The sequence below is a fragment of the Cnephaeus nilssonii genome (genome assembly GCF_951640355.1).
Source record: "Cnephaeus nilssonii genome assembly, chromosome: 11".
In the NCBI taxonomy this organism is placed as follows: Eukaryota; Metazoa; Chordata; class Mammalia; order Chiroptera; family Vespertilionidae; genus Cnephaeus; species Cnephaeus nilssonii.
In genome coordinates this window covers 63488095-63507666 of record NC_137082.1, presented here as the reverse complement: position 1 = coordinate 63507666, position 19572 = coordinate 63488095, and the positions used below count along the sequence as shown (strand labels likewise).

The window sequence follows — 19572 nt, the reverse complement described above, 5'->3', positions numbered from 1 at the left end:
TCCTGGCTGTAATTAAGTAGCCATGAACTTGGGCAAATCATTTAAGGACATGGAGCTGTCTGGGCTCTTTCCAGGTTCTGCTCTTCGGTCTGCGAACCAGTAAGTGCTGCGCCTCACCGCAGTTCCTGGCAGGGAAAGGGGCGAGGGTTTCCCAGCCGTGAGAGTAATACCGTTTGTGTTTAACTTACCCTGGATGTGTGTATGCCTCCATAAGTCCACTCTAGGGTGAGCCCTGTCTCATCACATTTTGTAACAGTTTTGTCCTTGAAGAAATAGAGCTTGCCCAGCGAGTGACCTGGAACCTTGGAGAAATCCCCCACCCTCCCCAGCACTCTGTCCTCCTCGTCTTTCCAAGCTACTGACTAGTTCCAAAGGCAAGTCACAGTCATCTTTGAGGAGACTGGGCTTTCTTTCATTGCTGGAAATAGCTCGATTTGTCCTTATTGCTTTGTATACATTTTGTATACATTTTGCTTAATGGCACTTTTATAAATGGTATAGATTTTAAAATATATTTAGCTCGATTTCAGTGAGATAGAAACACCAATGAGAGGAAACCATTGATTGGTTGCCTCCTGCACGCCCCACACTGGGGATCAAATTGTACCTCCTGGTTCATAGGTTGATGCTCGACACTGAGCCACACTGGCCTGGCAATGTATGCATTTCTTAAGTGAGAGAATGAGAATTTATGTTCAGGCGTCACCAGGTTGCTGATTATTCCTTTAGGCAGAACGCTGCCCCATTCAGAGCTCTAGATGTAGGGCGGCTGGAGCCGGAGCACTGTCCAGTGACAGAGACTGCGGAGGAGTAGGTACCAGCCTGCTGGGATTAATGGGGAAACAAAACATTCTTTTAATGCCATATTTCCGCCTAAACAGAATTCAGAAAAAATGTATCTAATCTCTAGCTGGTCCAATCGGTTCTATTCATAAAGCAGCTGTTGAGCACCCGTTTAACAAAGCGAACTGAACATGCCCTGAACTTGGAGCCATGGCTTGCTGCTGGGCACGCACGTTACCCTGCTTTAAAGCGTCCGAGGGCAGCTCTGATACAGTTTTGGATGCTGGGGGTGAGCTGGTGGTCAGTTCTCACAAACGCCAAGTCCCCTCAACGACCTCGGGAGGGCAGCACCCGCAGTTTCCGGGCGGCATCTGAGGCCGGGCAGGGGAGGCTTGCGTTGGAATCCTTCGAATCGGGTGTGTTGGCCCCGAAGCCAGTGCTCTTCCTTCTGCAGCAGTCGGTGGGCATTCAGGTGAGTGCTGAATATGACTTGTACTTACAAGTACCTCAAGCTGTTGAGAGTCTATTAAACTCCGATCAGACTTTACATGTTTCAGCAAGTAAACTAACGTCTTCTGAGATCCTTCTCCTTTCATCTTTAACCTCCCTGTTAAGTACTGCAACTTGCTCAACCCTGTGACCCTACTACCCTTGCCTGACGATGGCATAGATCGTTATCACTGCACAGGTGTGGTGTCACGGTGGTTGATCCCTCGCACTGACTTACGGGACACTCCATTGGAACACCCAGATCTGATACGCTTTGTTGATGGGTCCTATGCTAAGAACGTAGAAGGGAAATATCAAGCAGGATATGCTGTGACTTCATATGAACTATTAGAAAGGGCAATCTTTCCCCAACTTAAGTCTGCTCAACCAGAACTCCATGCTCTTGCTCAACGCTTGTCAGCTATCCCAAGGGAAATCAGTAAACATTATACTAATAGCACATATGCCTTTGATATGTTACAGAAACAGAGAGTTCCTCAATGGATTCCAAGTAAAGGAATTGTCCTCTGACATTCTATCACCCAAGTGAACTGGAATCATTAAAACGGAAGCTAATGGAACCTGAGTATCAAGGAAATGCTCTAGCAGACTTCCCTGGTAAATCAGCCAGCACTAAGATGGTCCCAGTATGAACTTGAATGAATTCCATAAGATTGATTCTAGCCAAACTATTTATAATTTATATAAAAAACAAAATCAGGCACCTGGGCTGGAACAACAATGCTGGCACCAACAATGTGCAAATTTAATATTAAATGAAGACTCACCGAGGGCCCAGGTAGCCTCCTGGTTCTTGCCGAGTCCTTGAAAATGCCATGAATAAAAGCTCTAGATTCTGCAACTCATCATGGAACAGATAACATGACCCAAATTATGAAAAGTATTGGTAGAGTGACTGCTCCAAGGTTGCAAAATTGGTTTATGACCAACATCTGACTTGTCAAACTCATAATGGAAAGACCATTAAGGTATTAGATAGAGCATTCCCACCACCTACTGGGCTATTTGAACACTTAAAAATGGGTTTCATTTAATTGCCTCTGCAATGGGTTATCAATATGTTCTCAGGATGGACTGAAGCCGTCCCATGCAGAAAGGCTGACGCCACAACCATGGTTGACAAACTTTTAGAAAATATTTCCTTTATGGGATATCCCCAGAGAAATCTCCAGTAACAGGGGAACTCATTTCACCAGATAAATAACTAAACAATTAAATAAGGCGCTGCTGACACAATGGCAGTATCATCATCCTTACAGTCGGTCCTCAGTCATCTGGTGATATCGAACAGACAAATGGTAACGTAAAACTAAAGCTAGCTAGATTAACAGAATCAACTGGACTGCCCTGGCCAAAACTCCTACCACTGGTTTTTAATGGCAATTAGGTCAACACCTATGGGAAAGTGTAAATTAACACCTTATGAAATAGTAGCAGGAAGACTGATACCTTTGATAGAACCATATGTGCCTACTGTACTCATAAATTCTGAGATGACTCAATATTTAAAGCTTTAATGCATTATGCCAAAGTGTCTTTCCATCAGGTGAAGGAAGCTTTCCATGACCCTCCTACAGAAGGTTGAACCTTCCACAACTTAGAACCGGGAGAATGGGTCTAAACATCATGGATGTTTCTATCTCTCTCCCTCTCCCTTCCTCTCTGAATTTATAAAAATATATTTAAAAAAAGAAAGAAAGAAAGACTGCCCTTGAATCTCGTTGGAAGGAACAAAGACCAGGTTCTCCTCACTACCCCGGTAGCAGCCAAACTTCAGGGATTGAACCTTGGGTCCACAGCTGTTAGTTGAAAAAGGCTCCTCCAGACCCTTGAACTGCACACCAGCCCGAGATCTAAAGTTAAAATTGACCAGAGAGGTTCCTCCCTGAAGCAGACTGCTCTTCCAAGGTCATGGATCAGCATCTTCCTCTCCAATATGAACCCTTTATCCCTCCTGCCTATTCGCTATCTGCTTTTTCTTTCCATTAATACATGGGAAGACAACACTATCATTAAGATTTCACAAATAATAGCTATTGCAGGAAACTTAACTAACTACAGGATTTGTCATGTTAAGCCAAAAAGTACACGAAGGAAGAGACCCCACTCATCCTAAAAGTAATTTCATCGGAATCCTAAATGCCGCTGTATGCCTAAACTGTTCATGAGCCCCTTTTGTAAAAACACTAAAACCACATACCCCCCCTTCCTTGCCTCAATTTAACCCAACCCTGGGTGGGAAAATGAGATCCATATATAACCAGAGCAGCCAGTGTAAATATATGTGACACTGCAGGGCATTTATAGGCTTGGTGTCAGCCCCACATATTTAGGTGGCCTTTCAATACGTAATAACACAGTATTTGAGTGTTTGTTGAATGATGCTCACACCTCTGCACCAACCAATGGGTCCATGAAGGGTAACGTTTATGAGGGAGCCCTATGAACAGTCCGGCTACTCCTTTACATGTGTGGGTTTTGTCAATGGCCTCTATGCTTGGGCAACTCATTGTCTTGACAGCAGAGGATGCAAGAACAATGTGCTCCCGCTGTTTTACTATTCCACTGTCCCTTCACAATCCCTCAGGCTCGACAGCGGTCCACTCCCTGAATGTACACGACCAGCAGACGTTGAAAAGTTTACCAGCAGATGGGTGACATTTGGACGGTCCCTTCTTCCTTGGCTTGGAGTTAGTCCAAATAAGTATGTGATCAGAAACTTATTCTCAACTCTGGCAACCACTTCTGAGTTCACTGCCAAAGCCACAGCTGCACAACAGAAGCCCCCAGGCTCTCCTGTGCCGGTGGCTTTAGATAATAGAACGGCACTGGATTACTTGTTGGCTGAACAAGGAGGAGTCAACCTGGATCAACACCCCTGGTACTGCAGAAACTCAATTATAAGACATTAACAAGCAAGCTACTTGGCTAAAACAGGTTGATACCTCATTCGGTTCATTCATGGGGACCCTGGCTAAGGAGAATACTTCCGACTCGTGGTATTATTCTCCTAATAGTCACCAGTAGAGTCTTAAATGCATCTACAGCTGCGGATTTTGTGTGTTGATTGGGGAACAGGCGACACTTACGAAGGGAAGCAGAGAGTAGAGTGCCATTGTTTTGATTTATTGCATTCTGAAGTACCATGGGGTGGGGGCCTGAGAACAAGTCCGCTTTATCAGCAGTTCTAAAGCCGTATTACCTGAGATTTGCATTTCCGGGGGGGGGGGGGGCAGGGGGAAATCAAGACTGAATTATCAATATGTACGTCATGAGATTTGGGTTTTGGCCCTGACAGAAGAACCTGTACGAACCTGAAAAAGGTTACATGAGATTAAAGAAAGAAACCAGTTAAACACCAAATCCCAGTGAAAGACGTGGATTTAACCAGAGAGCCACACTCGTTAGCAGAACGCCTCTCTTTGGGTGGTTAGGAACGCAGGACTTGATGCGAGTGCGGGCTGCTCAAGGCGGTGCCCCCCAGGGATCGGCTGCCGGCGGCAGCATCCCAGGAAGAGCCAGTCCTGGGGTCGCATTTCCCGTCTCTGCTCCCTTTCACTTCTCATCGTCCCGTCCATAGTGAATTGTCTGTAAGGCCTGAGCTATGAGCGTAGCCATTTCTCGGGTGCCCGCAGCAACCACTCTGCAGGACATGAGGTCGAGAGGTCCACCTGAGGACAGAGAGAGACCACGTGGGTTACGGAGGGCAGAAGAGTCCTGGATAACAACGCAGCACGTCGCATTCCGAGAAAAACAAAGCTCCCAGGCTGTGCTCTGTGGCTGTCGTGCACTAGTCAGAGAGAGAGAGGGGGACGCCTTTCAGCATCAGCACCACCCCAATGAGTGCAGTGGGGGGGCCACAGACCAATGCCGTCCTGGAGGCTGTGCTGGGAGAATGCAGTTTGAGGCCCAACATTGAGGACCAGGAGTCCAGTGATTGTGAGACCAGGACAGGAGAGAGCAGCCCTCAGTCTCGATGCTGTACGGGAGGCACTCGGGGCCCCTGAGTTGGTCTTTCTGACTGGCAACCCGATGTGGCTGCTGTGGGAACCAGGCAGCTGGGGGAGGATGGGGAAGCCCTGTGTCCTTCTGGGGGCATGAACAGGACTAGTGGCCTTGCTGGAGCCCCCCGTGCACACACATGTGCTCACGTGGTTAAATCCAGTGTCGGACTCCTATTTAATCTGAAACTGGTCTGCCTGGCCTTGCCATCTAAGGCTGATACCTCTTCACCTTTATATTTTTCTGGTAGCTCCATTAAAGCCTTTAAAGGGGAAAGAAGAAAGAAGTAGAAATCAAATGAAAAAAGACCCCTGTCCATACCCACTAGTTAAAAGGGAGCCCCAGTGTTTGTGCCAACAAGCTCGGGACTAAAAAGCTAGGAGAGAATGGGATCCAATAGGACTCACCCAGCCCCTGACTGGTTACCCCTAAACGTCAGATGAGCCGTCTGCCTGAAGCTAAGTGCACGTAACAGGGGCAGGGATGCTCAGTGGAGTCAGATGTGCCCAGTAGGGTCAGTCCTGGGATGTGATAACCTTGAAGCGGAAGGAACAGGCACCTTTCGGATCCATTCTAAAACCTCACAGGCACCCGCGCAGCACGCTGCTGAGCCACAGGGCCGCGGGTACCAGCCTCCTCTTGGCCAGCTGGGGAGCGTGACGCCCGTCCTGCCAGCCTCATCGGATTGTGAGCTTAGAAGCCTGTCAAACGGTATGGAAACGGGAAGTGGTGGTGCTGTCCTACGGGCCATAGTCTGACCCTCTGCTCTGCCTATTTTCACGCCTCGTGGCACAGAGTGGGAAGGCAGGAAGGGTGGGACCACGGCTTTCCCAATGCCCTCTCATCAGCAGAGACTCCAAGTAAGGGAGAGACCCTAGGTCTGGAGGGGTCACCCAGTCTAGTCTCCGCGGCCGCACCCCTGGGGACTGAGGCAAGCCCAGGGTCAGGTGGGCCCACCTGACGTGTCCATCACGATGCCTCCTGCTTCTCTGATGATGACGGTGGCAGCGGCCAGGTCCCAGCAGTGCAGGCCAAACTGGTAATAGGCGTCCGCAGCCCCCGAGGCCAGGAGGCAGAGCGCCAGGGTGGAGCTCCCGATCACTCGGACCCTGGGGGAGAGGGAAGAGAGCAGTCACACACGTGTGAGGGCACCGGGCCCAAGTCAGACTGCTCTTAAACGGTGTTCATGCCTACTTCATCCAGTCACTCCCGCTGTGAGCATTCCCAGGCATTAAGGAGGAGCCACAGGACTTCTCCCACAAGCTCTAGGTTCCAAGTCTAGACTCTAGAGTGCAGTGCAGTGCTGTCCAACAAAGCTTTCTGCAGCAACCGAAACCTCTGGTAGCTCGAGCCACCTGTGGCTGTCGCGCACTGGAAATGCGGCTGGCACAACTAAACAGCTCAACTGTTAACCCTGTACGCGTTTAATGCACCTCATGTGGCCATAGCTACCGCACAGACCCAGATGGAGGATGGGAGATGAAGAGGGTTCAATCGGACTCGGATTTATTTTCCCAAGTGTTTACTGGAGGAACATCAGTTAGGCAGGGGTCTAAGCACACACAGGACTGGCGGGTTGGGTAGCTGTGGCTGAGATCAGTTCCTGGGTTTCTCCAAGTTGCTCAGAAAGGAACGAACGTCCCCTAACAGCTGCTGTGTGAGCCCCCACACTGGACGGGGCAGCACCAGCGGCTGCCCCGGGCCTCGGCACCGCCGGGTGTGTTCCCGTTACGGGATCTTTTTTCCTTTCAGTCCCCGGGGAGTCTGTAGCAAGACTGTGTGTTTGGCACCTTCCTCCTTGGCCCCAGGTGTTGCGGGATCTGAAGTCATACCCATGAGCCTTGGCGTGGAGTAACCTCTCCATGTTGCTCAGGAACAGTTTCAGAGTAGCGGGGTCACGTTTGGGACCGATTTCTGTTAGCACCAAGGCCTTGGAGAGATCTGCAATAGAAAGAATGTCCCATCATCAGAAAAATCAAGTCTTGGTTCTAACTGAATAGTCGGGGTTTTTCCTGAAGTGAAATTCAAATATCAGACTCCTATTCCTTCTAGAATAAGTCTCTTTTGAGTGGTTTATGCTATAAAATGTTTCTAATAGCTATGTTGAAAAGTAAGGACATAGTAAAGAAACAAAATTCACACTCTGTTTCATCATCATTCCTTTAAAGCTGCTTTCTGATTCAGATTTCAGAAGATTTTTTAGTTCTCTCTTTTCAAAAATGGTTAGTGTGAAAACTTGAAGAGTTTGGTGTCTTAGGAAAATCATCATCATTCAATCATAAATAAAACAAAATGACTCCAAACTGGGACCACCCAATGTTTGAAGGGGGGAAAAAAGCTTCATCAATTAAATATCTTTAAACCTTTTCAAAAAATATTGATTTCAGAGGAGAAAGGGAGAGGGAGATAGAGACAGAAACATCAATGATGAGAGAGAATCATCAATTGGCTGCTTCCTGCACGTCCCCTACTGGGGATCGAGCCTGCAACCTGGGCATGTGCCCTGACCAGAAATTGAACCATGACCTCCTGGTTCATAGGTTGACCCTCAACCACTGAGCCACACCAATCAGGCTGTTTTTTAAGGATAGATTAGTAGAAGTGGAATTTCTGAAAAAATAACCAAGTGGGATTTCTGAATGAAAGAGTGCATATTTTAGATTTTGATAAGAAAGACACTGAAGATTTCCCCCCAGGAACTAGAAAGCCAGATAATCAACTTCCATAGGGAGATAAGTACCCGCTTTTACTCAGGTTCCTAAGATGTGACTACTCCTTTAGGCCACGGCCTTGCCCAATATGTCCTTATCAGAAGGAAGGCCTGGCTGTAGGGTGAATGGAGAGAAGAGTCCTCGAGTGTCAACCTAGACAAGCAGATACCCCTGCATGCAGGGCTGGTGAGGAAAAGCAGGGATTTTCAAACTAAGTGCCATCAGGCTATTTCACAAGGGAAATTACGCACAATGTGGAAACAGCAATCGCTCACATCTTACTCTCTTCCAGACACGTCCACATATGTGCTCAGTCCTCCATCACATTCGCTATCTCACTGTTCTTGTTTCAAGGCTGGGAGACCAAGCTTAGAGAAGGGACCTGCATGAGGTCAGGTAGCCCTTCAGTGGTAAGGCCCAGACTTAAACTCAAGCTTGCCTGGTGATAAGTGAAAGAAGGGGTTTCTTTCCATAGTTTTAAATTTGTAAAAAGATATTTCTATATTCTCTTCTAGTTGCAATGTATCTATTCTTTCTCACTCTTGCTAATATATTTTTTCCCAAATGAAATCACAAAGAGTAAAAAGGAAGTCTGAGTGCTGCCACCTACAGGCAAAATGCTCTCTACTGTTTTATTTGGTCCTAGGTAAGGAAAATGAAAAGAAATCTAATAAGGCCAATGTTTTTTAACAGGTCACAAAAACAGAAGAGGGAGCTCTAGAGCTGTGAAAATACAAAAACTATCTTGACACCCTCCCTCTCCCCAAGTTCAGGAATACAGATTTCCAGTAGAACAAAGTAAAAGTAACCAAATCATGGTTGAATCTCACACACAACTGTCATTTTCATAAGGAAAAAGAATGAGGGCAGAAAGACATCTCTCCAGTCAATCAAAGGATGCCAGAAAGATTTGCCCACACACAGAAATAGCTTTATGTAAAAAAGAAAAAAAAAAAAAAGAAAAAAAGAATTTAATATTATCAACTATAATTGAAAAATAAAAATTTAAAAAAGAAATAAAGAATATATGAAAGAACAGCATAATTCAAAAGTAGAGGGGATATAACTTAGAAAAGAAACAGAAAACATGTCAGATGAGAAGATAAAACTAAAGAAATACAGAATGAATAAACCCAATGTATCCATGCTTTACAAAAAATAAAGGATGAAAAAGAGATTTTAAAAATTGGTGAAAAAGGTAAAAAGGATTCAAAAGAAAATGACATAAAGACAAGATAAGCAGAGAAGACCCAACATACATATAATAAGAGACCCAGAAGACCAAAAAAAAAAAAAAAAAAAAAAAGAAAGAAAGAAAGGAAGAAAAGCAACTGAATTGGGAAATAAAAAAATGCTAAAAACTATAATTCAAGATAACTTTGATGATTTTTTAAAAAAGGACTTGAAATTATATATTGAAACGGCATTCTATGTACCTAGGAAAACAGACTCAGAAGAAACAACACTTTATTAAAATTACTGTATTATAAAGATAAAATATCATATGTTGGGCATTCAAGTAAAAAACTAAAGTCCTTATAAGGGAAAGAAAAACTGTCTTCAGACTTTTTGGCAATGTACTTATGCTAGATGATGATGGAGACATTTTAAGGCATTCAACACAAGAAAATGAGCCATGTGTTTTACTACCAGTAAAATGGATTTTCAAGTATGATGACCACTGATAAACTTATAAACATGTAAGGACTCCTGGAATATTGTTCCCATGAGTCCTTCCTGAGAAATCAATTGTAGTAGTTCTCAAAGTGTGGTCCCTGTGTTTCTTTTAGAAATCTGTGAAGTTAAAACAAATTTCATAATAATACTAAGACATTATTTGTCTTATTGATAATAGGGAAGTAATAGACAACCACCCCCAAAAAGAGAGGACTAGGAATATTATATAAAACTTTTAATAAAAAGAGAATTATTAGAATATATAAACCTTTCTAAATACCAGAAACTATATGGAAACAGAATAAAAGCAAATAAAACAATTGCTTGTTTTTAATAACATATCAAAATAAACAATGGAACAATAAACTTAAAAATTTGTAATGGTTATCTATAGGGTAAAAAGGACAAGGAAGAATAGAAGCTAAACTTCTTTGAGCCACATCGGTCAGGCTCGGTAATCATTTGATAAGAGAAGAGCTAATATTATTTTTCTGAAACTGGCATGTGTGTGCTGTGGGATGAAGTGAGCAAGGATTGCATGTTATTATTAAATTCCTGGTATCACTGCACTAGGGTTTTCAGCATGGGGCGAGTAGACATACATAGAAGAATTAAGTAGAGAACCCTGTAGTCATGAATTTGAATGGGGCACATCAGTATGGACTCATGATGAATTTCATATTACAAAACAACTCATTCCCTAGCTCTGTCCACTGAAAAGACAGATCCAGGATCTACAATGACCTCTAGTCTCCAGATTGTGGCTCCGAAAGGCCCTTTCCATAGATGAGAAAAGTGGAAATTTGAACCCTGACTGGATAGCTAATGGTTTTAGGAGGGGGTGAGATTGGTATTGTGATTATGTTTTTCAAAGAACTATCTGTATGTTTTAGAGAGTCATACTGAAATACTGGCTAGAAAGTGCTGTCATGTCTGGGATTTGAATCAGGGAGTTGTTGGGGTGCTGTGAGTCGGGTGGGGGTGTGCATCAAGCAGAACTGGCCATGAGTTGGCAATATTGGAGTTCTGTGGTGGGTCATGTGGGTTCATTGCACTTTTTCTGTCTGCTTTGCACATGTTTGAAATTTTGCCTGGTACAATTTGAAGAAAAACGCTACTAATAAAATTCTGGCCTCTAATCCTTTACCCCTAACCAGTGTAGCTTTTTTGTTTTTGTGAACTGAAGACATTCCAGAAAGGTTAAATGGGAATTGAAAAAGAGAAGGCAAAGAAAGCACAGGGGGAAAGTTAAGCGGTGGTCGTTTTAATGGCTGTTTCTTTCAGAAACTCATCTTAACTTCAGCAATGGGCTGTAACTGATCCCGTGTGAAGACTCAAGTTTCTCTTTTGATAATGACTCTCATTTTTGGGTGCTATGTGCCAGGGACTTTGCTGAGTGCTTTCTATATATAATCTTATTTAACCTTCCAAGTTTCATCATCATCACCCCACTTTATACATGAAGACAAGGTTTCGGGTCACAGCATTAGAAGGTGGCAGATTCAGGATTTGAAACCAGGCCTGCATATCACCTAAAGACAGTGCTGCTAAAGCGTTCACTCCATCCCCTCCCATAGGAACCTCGTCGCCCATCAAACAGGAAACAACCAAGTTGAAACACACACTGGACTTTATAAATCAGATTTTTTTGGGGAAAAAAAAAATCACAAAAGAGCTTTGGAACATGTGTGCAGCCAAGGAGGGCTTATGACAGTGAGTGATGGGCAGCCTGGGACAAAAGGGCCTATGATGGGCCAAATACAGTGGTGACCCTAAGCCCCCGCCCATGGGGGGATGGGCAGTGCTGGGCCATGGGCTGAGAGCCCCACTGAGGACGCTGCGCTCCTGAGCGACGCAGGCAGCCGACCAGGAGGCCCGAGTGTGTGTGAATGGAGCTGAGTGTTAGATAATCAAATAAAATGTAGAGCAAAGGTCACATAAGCGTGTTTAATAACATGCTTTCTCACTACTGAGTTACACAATTCAGCTTGAGTGGTTGCCTCTTGGCATGTGTGGCTGTAATTAACGCCACTTTTTACTCAGCCAAACAAAACATTTCTGGGAGAGGGAGACATGGGGCGGGGCTGGCACTCTGCGGTAACTGGTTAGTGCGGCCTGCTGCTCCCGCCTGTCTGAGCCTCTTGTGACCGGCTCCCCAGCCCCTCACCCTGGGCACGCTCGTGACTCCCCCCCCCCACCCCCCCAGGAGCCTCCTCAGACTCCCTGAGGCAGTCCTGCCCCAGCCTGTCCTTCACACAATGACAGGTCACCTCCCTAACAGACCAGCTGCTCATGGGGCCACGCACCGAAGCAAACACCTCCTGGCACCTGGGTCAACACCTTTGGCTGTAGAAACCCAAATGTAAGAAATTAACAACACGGGGGACGCTGCTCTCACCAGACCATCGTGGGTCACGGCTGGAGAGCCTCACGTCCTGACCAGAGGAGGGCAGGGCCCCTATTGGTCCTCTCAGCGCCTCTGAGGCCCTCTGGGCACACAGGTGTCATCCAAGGAGGAAGAAAAGGCAGAAAATAGAGACAGTGGAGAAAGGGCACAAGGAAAGACATTTTGAAGAGAAGCTGGAAAAGGGCAGAGAAGGGAGGCCGAAAGGAAGCAGAGGGAGCTCAGGAGGAGTGTTGGCGCCACAAACTGAAGCCGTGACGGGCAAGTGGAATAACAGAGGGGGGGTGTGGGGGCACCTTATGATGTCCTGCTGCGGAACACGCGAGTGAGAAGTCAGCAGGGATGGCGCTCTCTACATTATGCACCCTTTAGAGCAGGCATTCTCAAACTACGGCCCGCGGGCCACATGCGGGTGATTTTGCCGTTTTGTTTTTTTACTTCAAAATAAGATATGTGCAGTGTGCATAGGAATTTGTCCATAGTTTTTTTTAAACTATAGTCTGGCCCTCCAACGGTCTGAGGGACAGTGAACTGGCCCCCTGTTTAAAAAGTTTGAGGACCCCTGCTTTAGAGTCTGCTCCTAATCCACCTTCTCCCAGCCTCGGGCTCAGCTCTTCCCTTGTCTTGCAATTTTCTCCCCGACAGTATCTGTCCTACATAATGCTAAAGTATCACCAGTTTAATCAGAGAGAAAGGCCAAAAAGAGTCAGCAAAGCATCTAAAGCAGCATATTGTGCTTGATACGTGGCAACATGCAGATTGAGTATAACGCAGGCCCCGTATGAGAGCTGCTGGGTGCCCTCGGGGTTCTGCTTGAGGAGTAGCAATGACAGTGGGACATCTGTGGTGAGTGAAACATCACTTATGGACACGACTTCCCTCGGAAACTGAAGCCGGCTCCACTCCGCCACAGCAGGGGCATCATGATGGCTGACATGTACCTGCGCTTGCTTCCGGCTCTGCCCATGGCATTGGACGGCTGGAGACCCACTCCTAACTAATGACGGTGTCTCTAAGCATTCAAGATGAAAGGTGCAAGTACAAAATAGAATGAGACTATTTAAAGCTCCTGGCCACATTCACAAAAACATTAAGATACAGAACTGGCTCAGCTTCCAGTTCATCAGGGACACGGTGTCCCGAAGAAGAGCTTGAACTCTCGGCAGGAGACGTCCACCACCGTCCCGGGCATTTTCCATGGACACGTCTCAGCCCGAAGTGAACTGAGACCCGCTGCGTGAGGCCCACCTGTCTCCCCGGAGACCTGCAGCCGCTGGCCATTGCAGAAGGCGCCCCGGCCCCGCCGGCCCGTGTACAGCCGCTCCTCTGTGCAGTGGTAAATCACTCCGAACTCAAGCTGCGGGCAGGGCAGGACAGAAAACAAGTTCACTTAATGCAGACAGAAAACAGCACGGCAACTCAAAGGCGAAGGCGTTCTCCGTGTTCTGACGAATGCTAGACGATGTGCTAGAAACTCCTTTCCAAAAGGGAATTAAAAAGCAGCACCTAGATTCAAAACTAGACCTGCATGGAAGCAAGCTTTCTTTTTAAAAATTACCACATTTAAAAATGTACTGCCCTAGCAGGTTTGGCTCAGTGGATAAAGCGTCGGCCTGCGGACTGAAGGGTCCCAGGTTCAATTCTGGTCAAGGGCACATGCCCAGGTTACGGGCTTGATCCCCAGTAGGGGACATGCAGGAGGCAGCCAATCAATGATTCTCTCTCCTCATTGATGTTTCTATCTCTTTCTCCCTCTTCCTTCCTCTTTAAGATAAATACATAAATAAATAAACAAACTAAAACTAAAAAAACTATATTAAACCTCAACACCATAATGAAGCATTAGTACCGAAAAGTTATTGAAAAAGCTGAATTCTTTAGAAAGGCTTTTTTCTCCCCTGGGGATGGTGGGAGGTTACTTGTGACTCTAATCAAACCACAAGTAACCCTCAAAACTGCTGATGTGTGAAGAATGAAGAATGCATCTGTAATACCAACCGCATCACAGAACCCAAGGGCAGTCCCAGGAAGACAGACGTGCCTCACCAGGGGGCTTGTCCCTGAGCGGCGAGCGCCAGCCAGCGGCCGCACTGCCGCCAATCAGTGAGCAGTCCACGTGGCCACGGCCTCCCAATCGGGTGGTAAACGAAGAGGCATGAACAGATGCTCCCTGACACCCAGTGCTCTGTGCCTTTCCTCTACTGGCTTCTCACCAGTCAGGGTTAACAGCGCAAGTGTGCTCGCCCTGGGCTGAGCCAATGAAGAGAGACGCAGGACCGTCGGGCCGGCCTGGGCTGAGTGGGACTGCAGTGGAAGGGGCTCCCCGACCTGCAGGGAGCGGGTTTGTTGCTGGGAGGATGGTTCAGCCAGCGCTTACCGAGGGCTCCAGCCTTCCAGCAATCCTTACCATGCTCCCCGCTCCACTACCCTGCCTTTAAAGGGCTCCCCGAATTCAGGTCAGTCCTAGAACTGGGATGGACTTGGGGAGCCTGTGGTGGGGGCCCTGCACCCCTGGGGCAAACAGGGAACGGAGAGGAAGGGGGGGGACGCTCCCCTTGCCCAGGGCCCTCCACTACAGGCCCAGACCACCTGTGCGCAGTCACACACGCCAGACCCATCACGAGGTGGGGGCCTCGCCAGTGGCGGCCTTGCCAGCACGAAGCACCTTGCCCTCCCTCCGATATGGACCGCGGCCATGAGCACCACCCTGAGGGGACTGCTCAACGCCCTGCTCGGTTCAGTGGCCACATTCAACAGAGACAAATGAGTCATTAACTCCCTACCCAAATGTCAATATTGAAAATCCTGCTTAGCTTCAACTTAAGTACTTCTACACGGTGTCAAGTTCTCCCCGTCTCCATGCTAGGGAAGCCATGCTAACGCGGAGGATTAAGATGAAAAAAAATGGTGTTCTAAAGTAGGGCTGCTTCTGAAAAGCACCGAGCCCCGGTCTTATTGAAATCTGACTGTAGTGACTACAAAGAAGGTAAGGCTGTTCTGAGTGTCATTGCTTAAACTCATTGATACAGCTGAAGCCTTGATCCCACGCCTCTGATGTTGCTTGGCCCCCAGGGTCTCTGGGAACCCTGAAACAGCCACGTTCTCACACTGACAGCGAGAGGAAGATAAAGCAGAATTAATGGAATATTGGGATTAAAAATGTCCTCCCAAAATAGGAGTTCTTTGTGTGTGTGTCTAAATCACACGCCCCAGGGGTCACCGGGAGACCAACTCGGACAATTTGCTCAGCGCTTCCCCTTCCAGTCACATCGGAAAAAAGACCACAGTGAGGACAGGGCCGGCCAGAGCCCCAGCTGCACACCTCAGACCGGTTTGCGTTCGCTGCTTTTCCCAGATTTGAAAAACACATGCTTGGATTTACTAGTCATGACGAAGGCGCAGGACAAAGAGAGAAATCAGGAGCGTGGAGGCTGAGACCAAAAAGGAAGATGACTAAATGAAACCTGAACTGGAGCCCTGGGGGCCCGAGGGGCAGGGGCCAGGCCTTCTGGGTTCACGCACCTCTTGGTTCACAGCAAATCCGATGCTGACGGCCACGGTCGGGAATCTGTGAAGGAAACAGAATGGCTTACCCTCTAAGGCGCGCTGCCTCTTGCGAACCAGCACGCAGCACTTGGGAGCCTGTGTGTGGCTGCGCGGCGTGGCCACGTCCAGGCACAGAAGGGCCTTTCTGGGGCGCGGGCGGGCCTGTTTTTTTGAAAGCTGCTTCCCACCATTTCACTAACGGCTTCCAAGACAAACAGGCTTAGCCGCCCGCCCGTGTGGTAAGATAGCTGACCTTGAGGGGAAGCAGTCTTCTGAGACACGTCAAACTGATGGAATTCACCAAGGACCAGGGACCCGCTGGAGAGGGATTGTAATCACCACCTTTCTGGTCCTCAGAGACCTACAGGGACAGCCGAGACCTCCAAAGAGGCCAGACTCCTGCCCCAGGCGGCGTGATGAGGGCCCCCGGGAGGCACCACCACAGGCCCAGGCCTCGCCTCCACCCAGAGGTTGGGTCTGGGTGATAACAGCCCTCCTCACCCCGTCTCTCCTGCGAGCCCCCAAGCAGGCGGGGGCCACAGTGGTGGGAGGCTGGCTCTGACGATGCAGTTTGCCTGTGGTTTTATTTTGTGATTTTGTTGTTGCTGCTCCGTGTCTTTGAAATAATCTCTCCTTTATGGGAAGATCATCAGAGCTGAACAACAAGTAGGAACAAGGAAAGGCTGGGTGCAGCTAATCCACACGAAACCAGTCATACACGGATCTGGGCTCTGCCTGCCGGGGCGGTGGCCGAGCCACAGTGTCCTTGGTGGCTGGCTCCCTGAGCAACCTCAGCCAGGCGCGGCCTCAGTTCCCACTCTCAGAGGAGCTCTCCCGGGCGCTTTAGTCGTGGCACTGCCGCCGCCGGACGTAAGGACAAACAGGTCCTGTAGGATCCGCAGAGGCCAGAGGGTCCGGGGGTCTTCCGGCCGGAGACGCGTGGCCGTGGCCCTCGGAGCTCTAGAACCGTAGGGGTCAGCACCACAGCGTATCCTCAGATGATGTTCTCCAAGCCGTCTCTCTGGCCCCAGTTCCCCTTGGCCCTTGGCCCTGTGGACGTGTGGCCTTTACCACACCGCGGGGCTCAGCCGCCCTGTCCCCACTACCGCACATGGAATGGCGAGCAAGACAGGAGGAACCGGTGTCGCCTCAGCAAACACACCTAAGCGGGGAGCCCTGCGATGCCCCAGCAACTCCCCAGGGGGTGTCAGGCTCTGGTTGAAGTGACAGTCTAGTGACACTGTTGCTATCACCAGATGGCACTATTCAGTTGCCTCAAAAGGGTCAGCTGTGTGGGCACGACTGCATGAATTCTGAAGAGAAACCACACTTAGAAAAGGGTGGTGAGTAACACGCTACATCGGAAGTAGCTAACCTACTTACATATAAACATACTGTTTGTGGCAACACGTAAGAGGACAGTGACAAAAGCCAGGACCCCATCATCTGGCTGAGCTCACACTTGATCACTTTACATGAGGAAAGGGGCGTCTCTGTGTCATCCATGACAGGGGCTCTCCACGTATGGTCCAGGAATGCAGATCCACGGGATGCCCCAACCTACTGAGTGGGGACCTGGGCACGGGCCAGGAACTGTGCCAGCCAGCAATCCGGGGCTCTGTGCGTGCTCCCATGGCAGGACCACCCTCTGTGGAACCCACGTCACTTTCAATGCCCTCAGTCCTGGACAAGTGGGCACAGCTCCCACACGGGACCACGTCCTTGTCACCTCCCAGGCTCTGTGGCTCACTTCCCCGCCCCTACCTCCAGCGGCCCTCTGACCTCCCTACAGCCTCCTGCTCTCTGGCTGCTGTTGGTCCAGTCAGATCAGTGCCGACCAGCTTCTAATGGGCTCCTCATCCCATCGCACAGCGACGTGAGGTTTGCTCCTGCTCCAACGGCGGCTGTGGAAGGCCTCCCTCCCGTGCCCTGCCCACACCTCAGGCCTTGGCAGCTGCTGGGTTGTATACACTTGCTTTCCAACCCTGTTTGCTTCTCCAGGGGCCTTTTTAATTTAACCCAATATTGTAAACATAGCAGTGTCGGCCCGCGCATTGAAGGGTTATGAGTTCAATTCCTGGTCAAGGGAATGTACCTGGGTTGCAGGTTCGATCCCTGGCCCTGATAGGGGTGCATTCAGGAGGCAACCACTTGATTTGTCTCTCTCACATCAATGTCTCTCTCCCCCCCCCCCCCCTCTCTCCTGCTCCATCCCTTCCTTCTACTCTCTAAAAAAAAAAAAAATCAATGGAAAAATATCTTCGAGTGAGGATTAACAAAACAAAGCAAAACAACCAAGACTTGATCACCTTTTAAATAAAACTATAAGCCTATTAGAGGTTTGCTCATACACTCCTGCCCCCAAAACTGCTGCTTTGGGAAAGACAGTCTTAGAGAAGAGGGCAGTTCAGGCAGGAGAACGGGGTGACCCATGCTTATGCTCACCTGTGCACAAAGTTGCAGGTGCCGTCAATGGGGTCGATGATCCAGGTGGGGCTGGGGGTGAGCACGCACTTGGCCCCTGCAGCCGCGGCCTCTTCAGCAATGAACCTGTGGTGGGCAGGAGCTCAGCCTGAGAAAATGCACCAAGAACGCAAGACAAAGCTTCAAACTGCTTCCGTCCCGTCAAAGACAAGCAGACACAGCAAAGAGACTGCATCCTAATTTCTCCAGGTGAGACAGAGGCAGAGTCTATAACTGACCATCTGTGTGTCCAACTGTCTGCCAGTCTCCTGACTCAGCGGGATTTAGAAAACCCAAAATGACACCTTGATGCAGGAGTTTTGGAAAAGCATCAGGGAGTAGGAGTGGGCCAGGCAAGACAAGAAATACAGGAATGAAGAACCCTGGGCTGCAGATCTTACAAAGCAACTCTGTCTTCACTTTAGTCTGGCGGAGAGAAGGCCGAACACAATGAGAAGGAAGCGCATGAGGAACGCTGGCCTCAGAGCAGGGCCCCGCTTGGGTTCTCCCGCTAGTGGTGCTGAGCCAGGGAAGACAGCTGGCTGGACCTGAGGTGCTAAATGCTCACCTACAGCTGATACCGCCCAGGTCCTACCCAGCCTGGCCTCTCCAAATGCAGACGAGGTGACAACTGCTTCCATACCCACAGGTCTCCACTGTATGGGCGCAATGGGAGCTGACACTTCTCCACAGAGGCCCTCTCCACTCCGGCCTCTGGCCCAAGAGCCCGGGGTGGGCTGCCCCACAAGGCACTCCTGCCCCCTGGGAACCCGAGGGAAAGGAAAAGCGGGAGAGTGAGGGCAGTATTACTGCCTTATCCGTCCCCTGGAGCGTCCCCCACCCGCCATCCCTGGCAGCCCCCACAGGAGCACCCCGGCCTCAGGCCCATGCACCACTCTGCACCCGCTGTAGGGGCCCCTGGCCCTGGCCCCCTCCTTTGTAATAAGTCTCTGTAGTCCACACCCTCCTGAAACCTATTCACTTGAGTGGACCCTCTATAGCCTATTCGGAACCTGAACAAAACAACCAACATCTCAACATCAGCCTGCACCACCCGGAGCTCCTGGTCATCTTTATTCACCTTTATCTTAGCAAAAGGCACCACCAAGGACCCAGCTGCTCAGGCTGAAACGAGGGAAGGCAGCCTCAGTTTTCCTCCTGACCTCCCTCCTCCAACCACCCGCACAGGCTCGGCACAGCATGGCGAGGGCCACGGGGCTGGTGTCCCCGCAAAGCTGACCCTTGCTTCCGCCTCCTGGAGCTGTTCTCGGGAGTGAAGAGCATACTCTGCCCAGAGCAGACAGGACGGCGCTCGGCACACAGGAGTGCGGGTGCCTCTGCCCCTCACTGCCATGTCACCAGGGCCTGGCCCGTGGCAGGCACCGAGCAAACATTTGTTTTATGTGCTGAGAGGTTTTCCATTAGCATCTCGTGTCACGTCCGTGCCTGTACTAGAGAAAGAGGGGCCCTGCAGAC

General features: G+C 49.1%; 1 protein-coding gene across 1 annotated transcript in view; it reads right to left on the bottom strand.

The window, feature by feature from the left end:
• Positions 1-4248: 4248 nt before the first annotated feature.
• Positions 4249-19572, bottom strand: part of IMPA2 (inositol monophosphatase 2) — a 39220-nt gene continuing 23896 nt past the window's right edge. Inside the window, exons 3-8 of the mRNA XM_079783929.1 lie at positions 18079-18183; positions 15610-15655; positions 13336-13444; positions 7128-7236; positions 6253-6404; positions 4249-4964 (exon numbers count right to left, since the gene is read on the bottom strand). Coding sequence (XP_079640055.1) covers positions 4849-4964; positions 6253-6404; positions 7128-7236; positions 13336-13444; positions 15610-15655; positions 18079-18183 — 637 coding nt within the window. The 3' untranslated portion in view covers positions 4249-4848. The remainder of the gene's footprint in view (positions 4965-6252; positions 6405-7127; positions 7237-13335; positions 13445-15609; positions 15656-18078; positions 18184-19572) is intronic.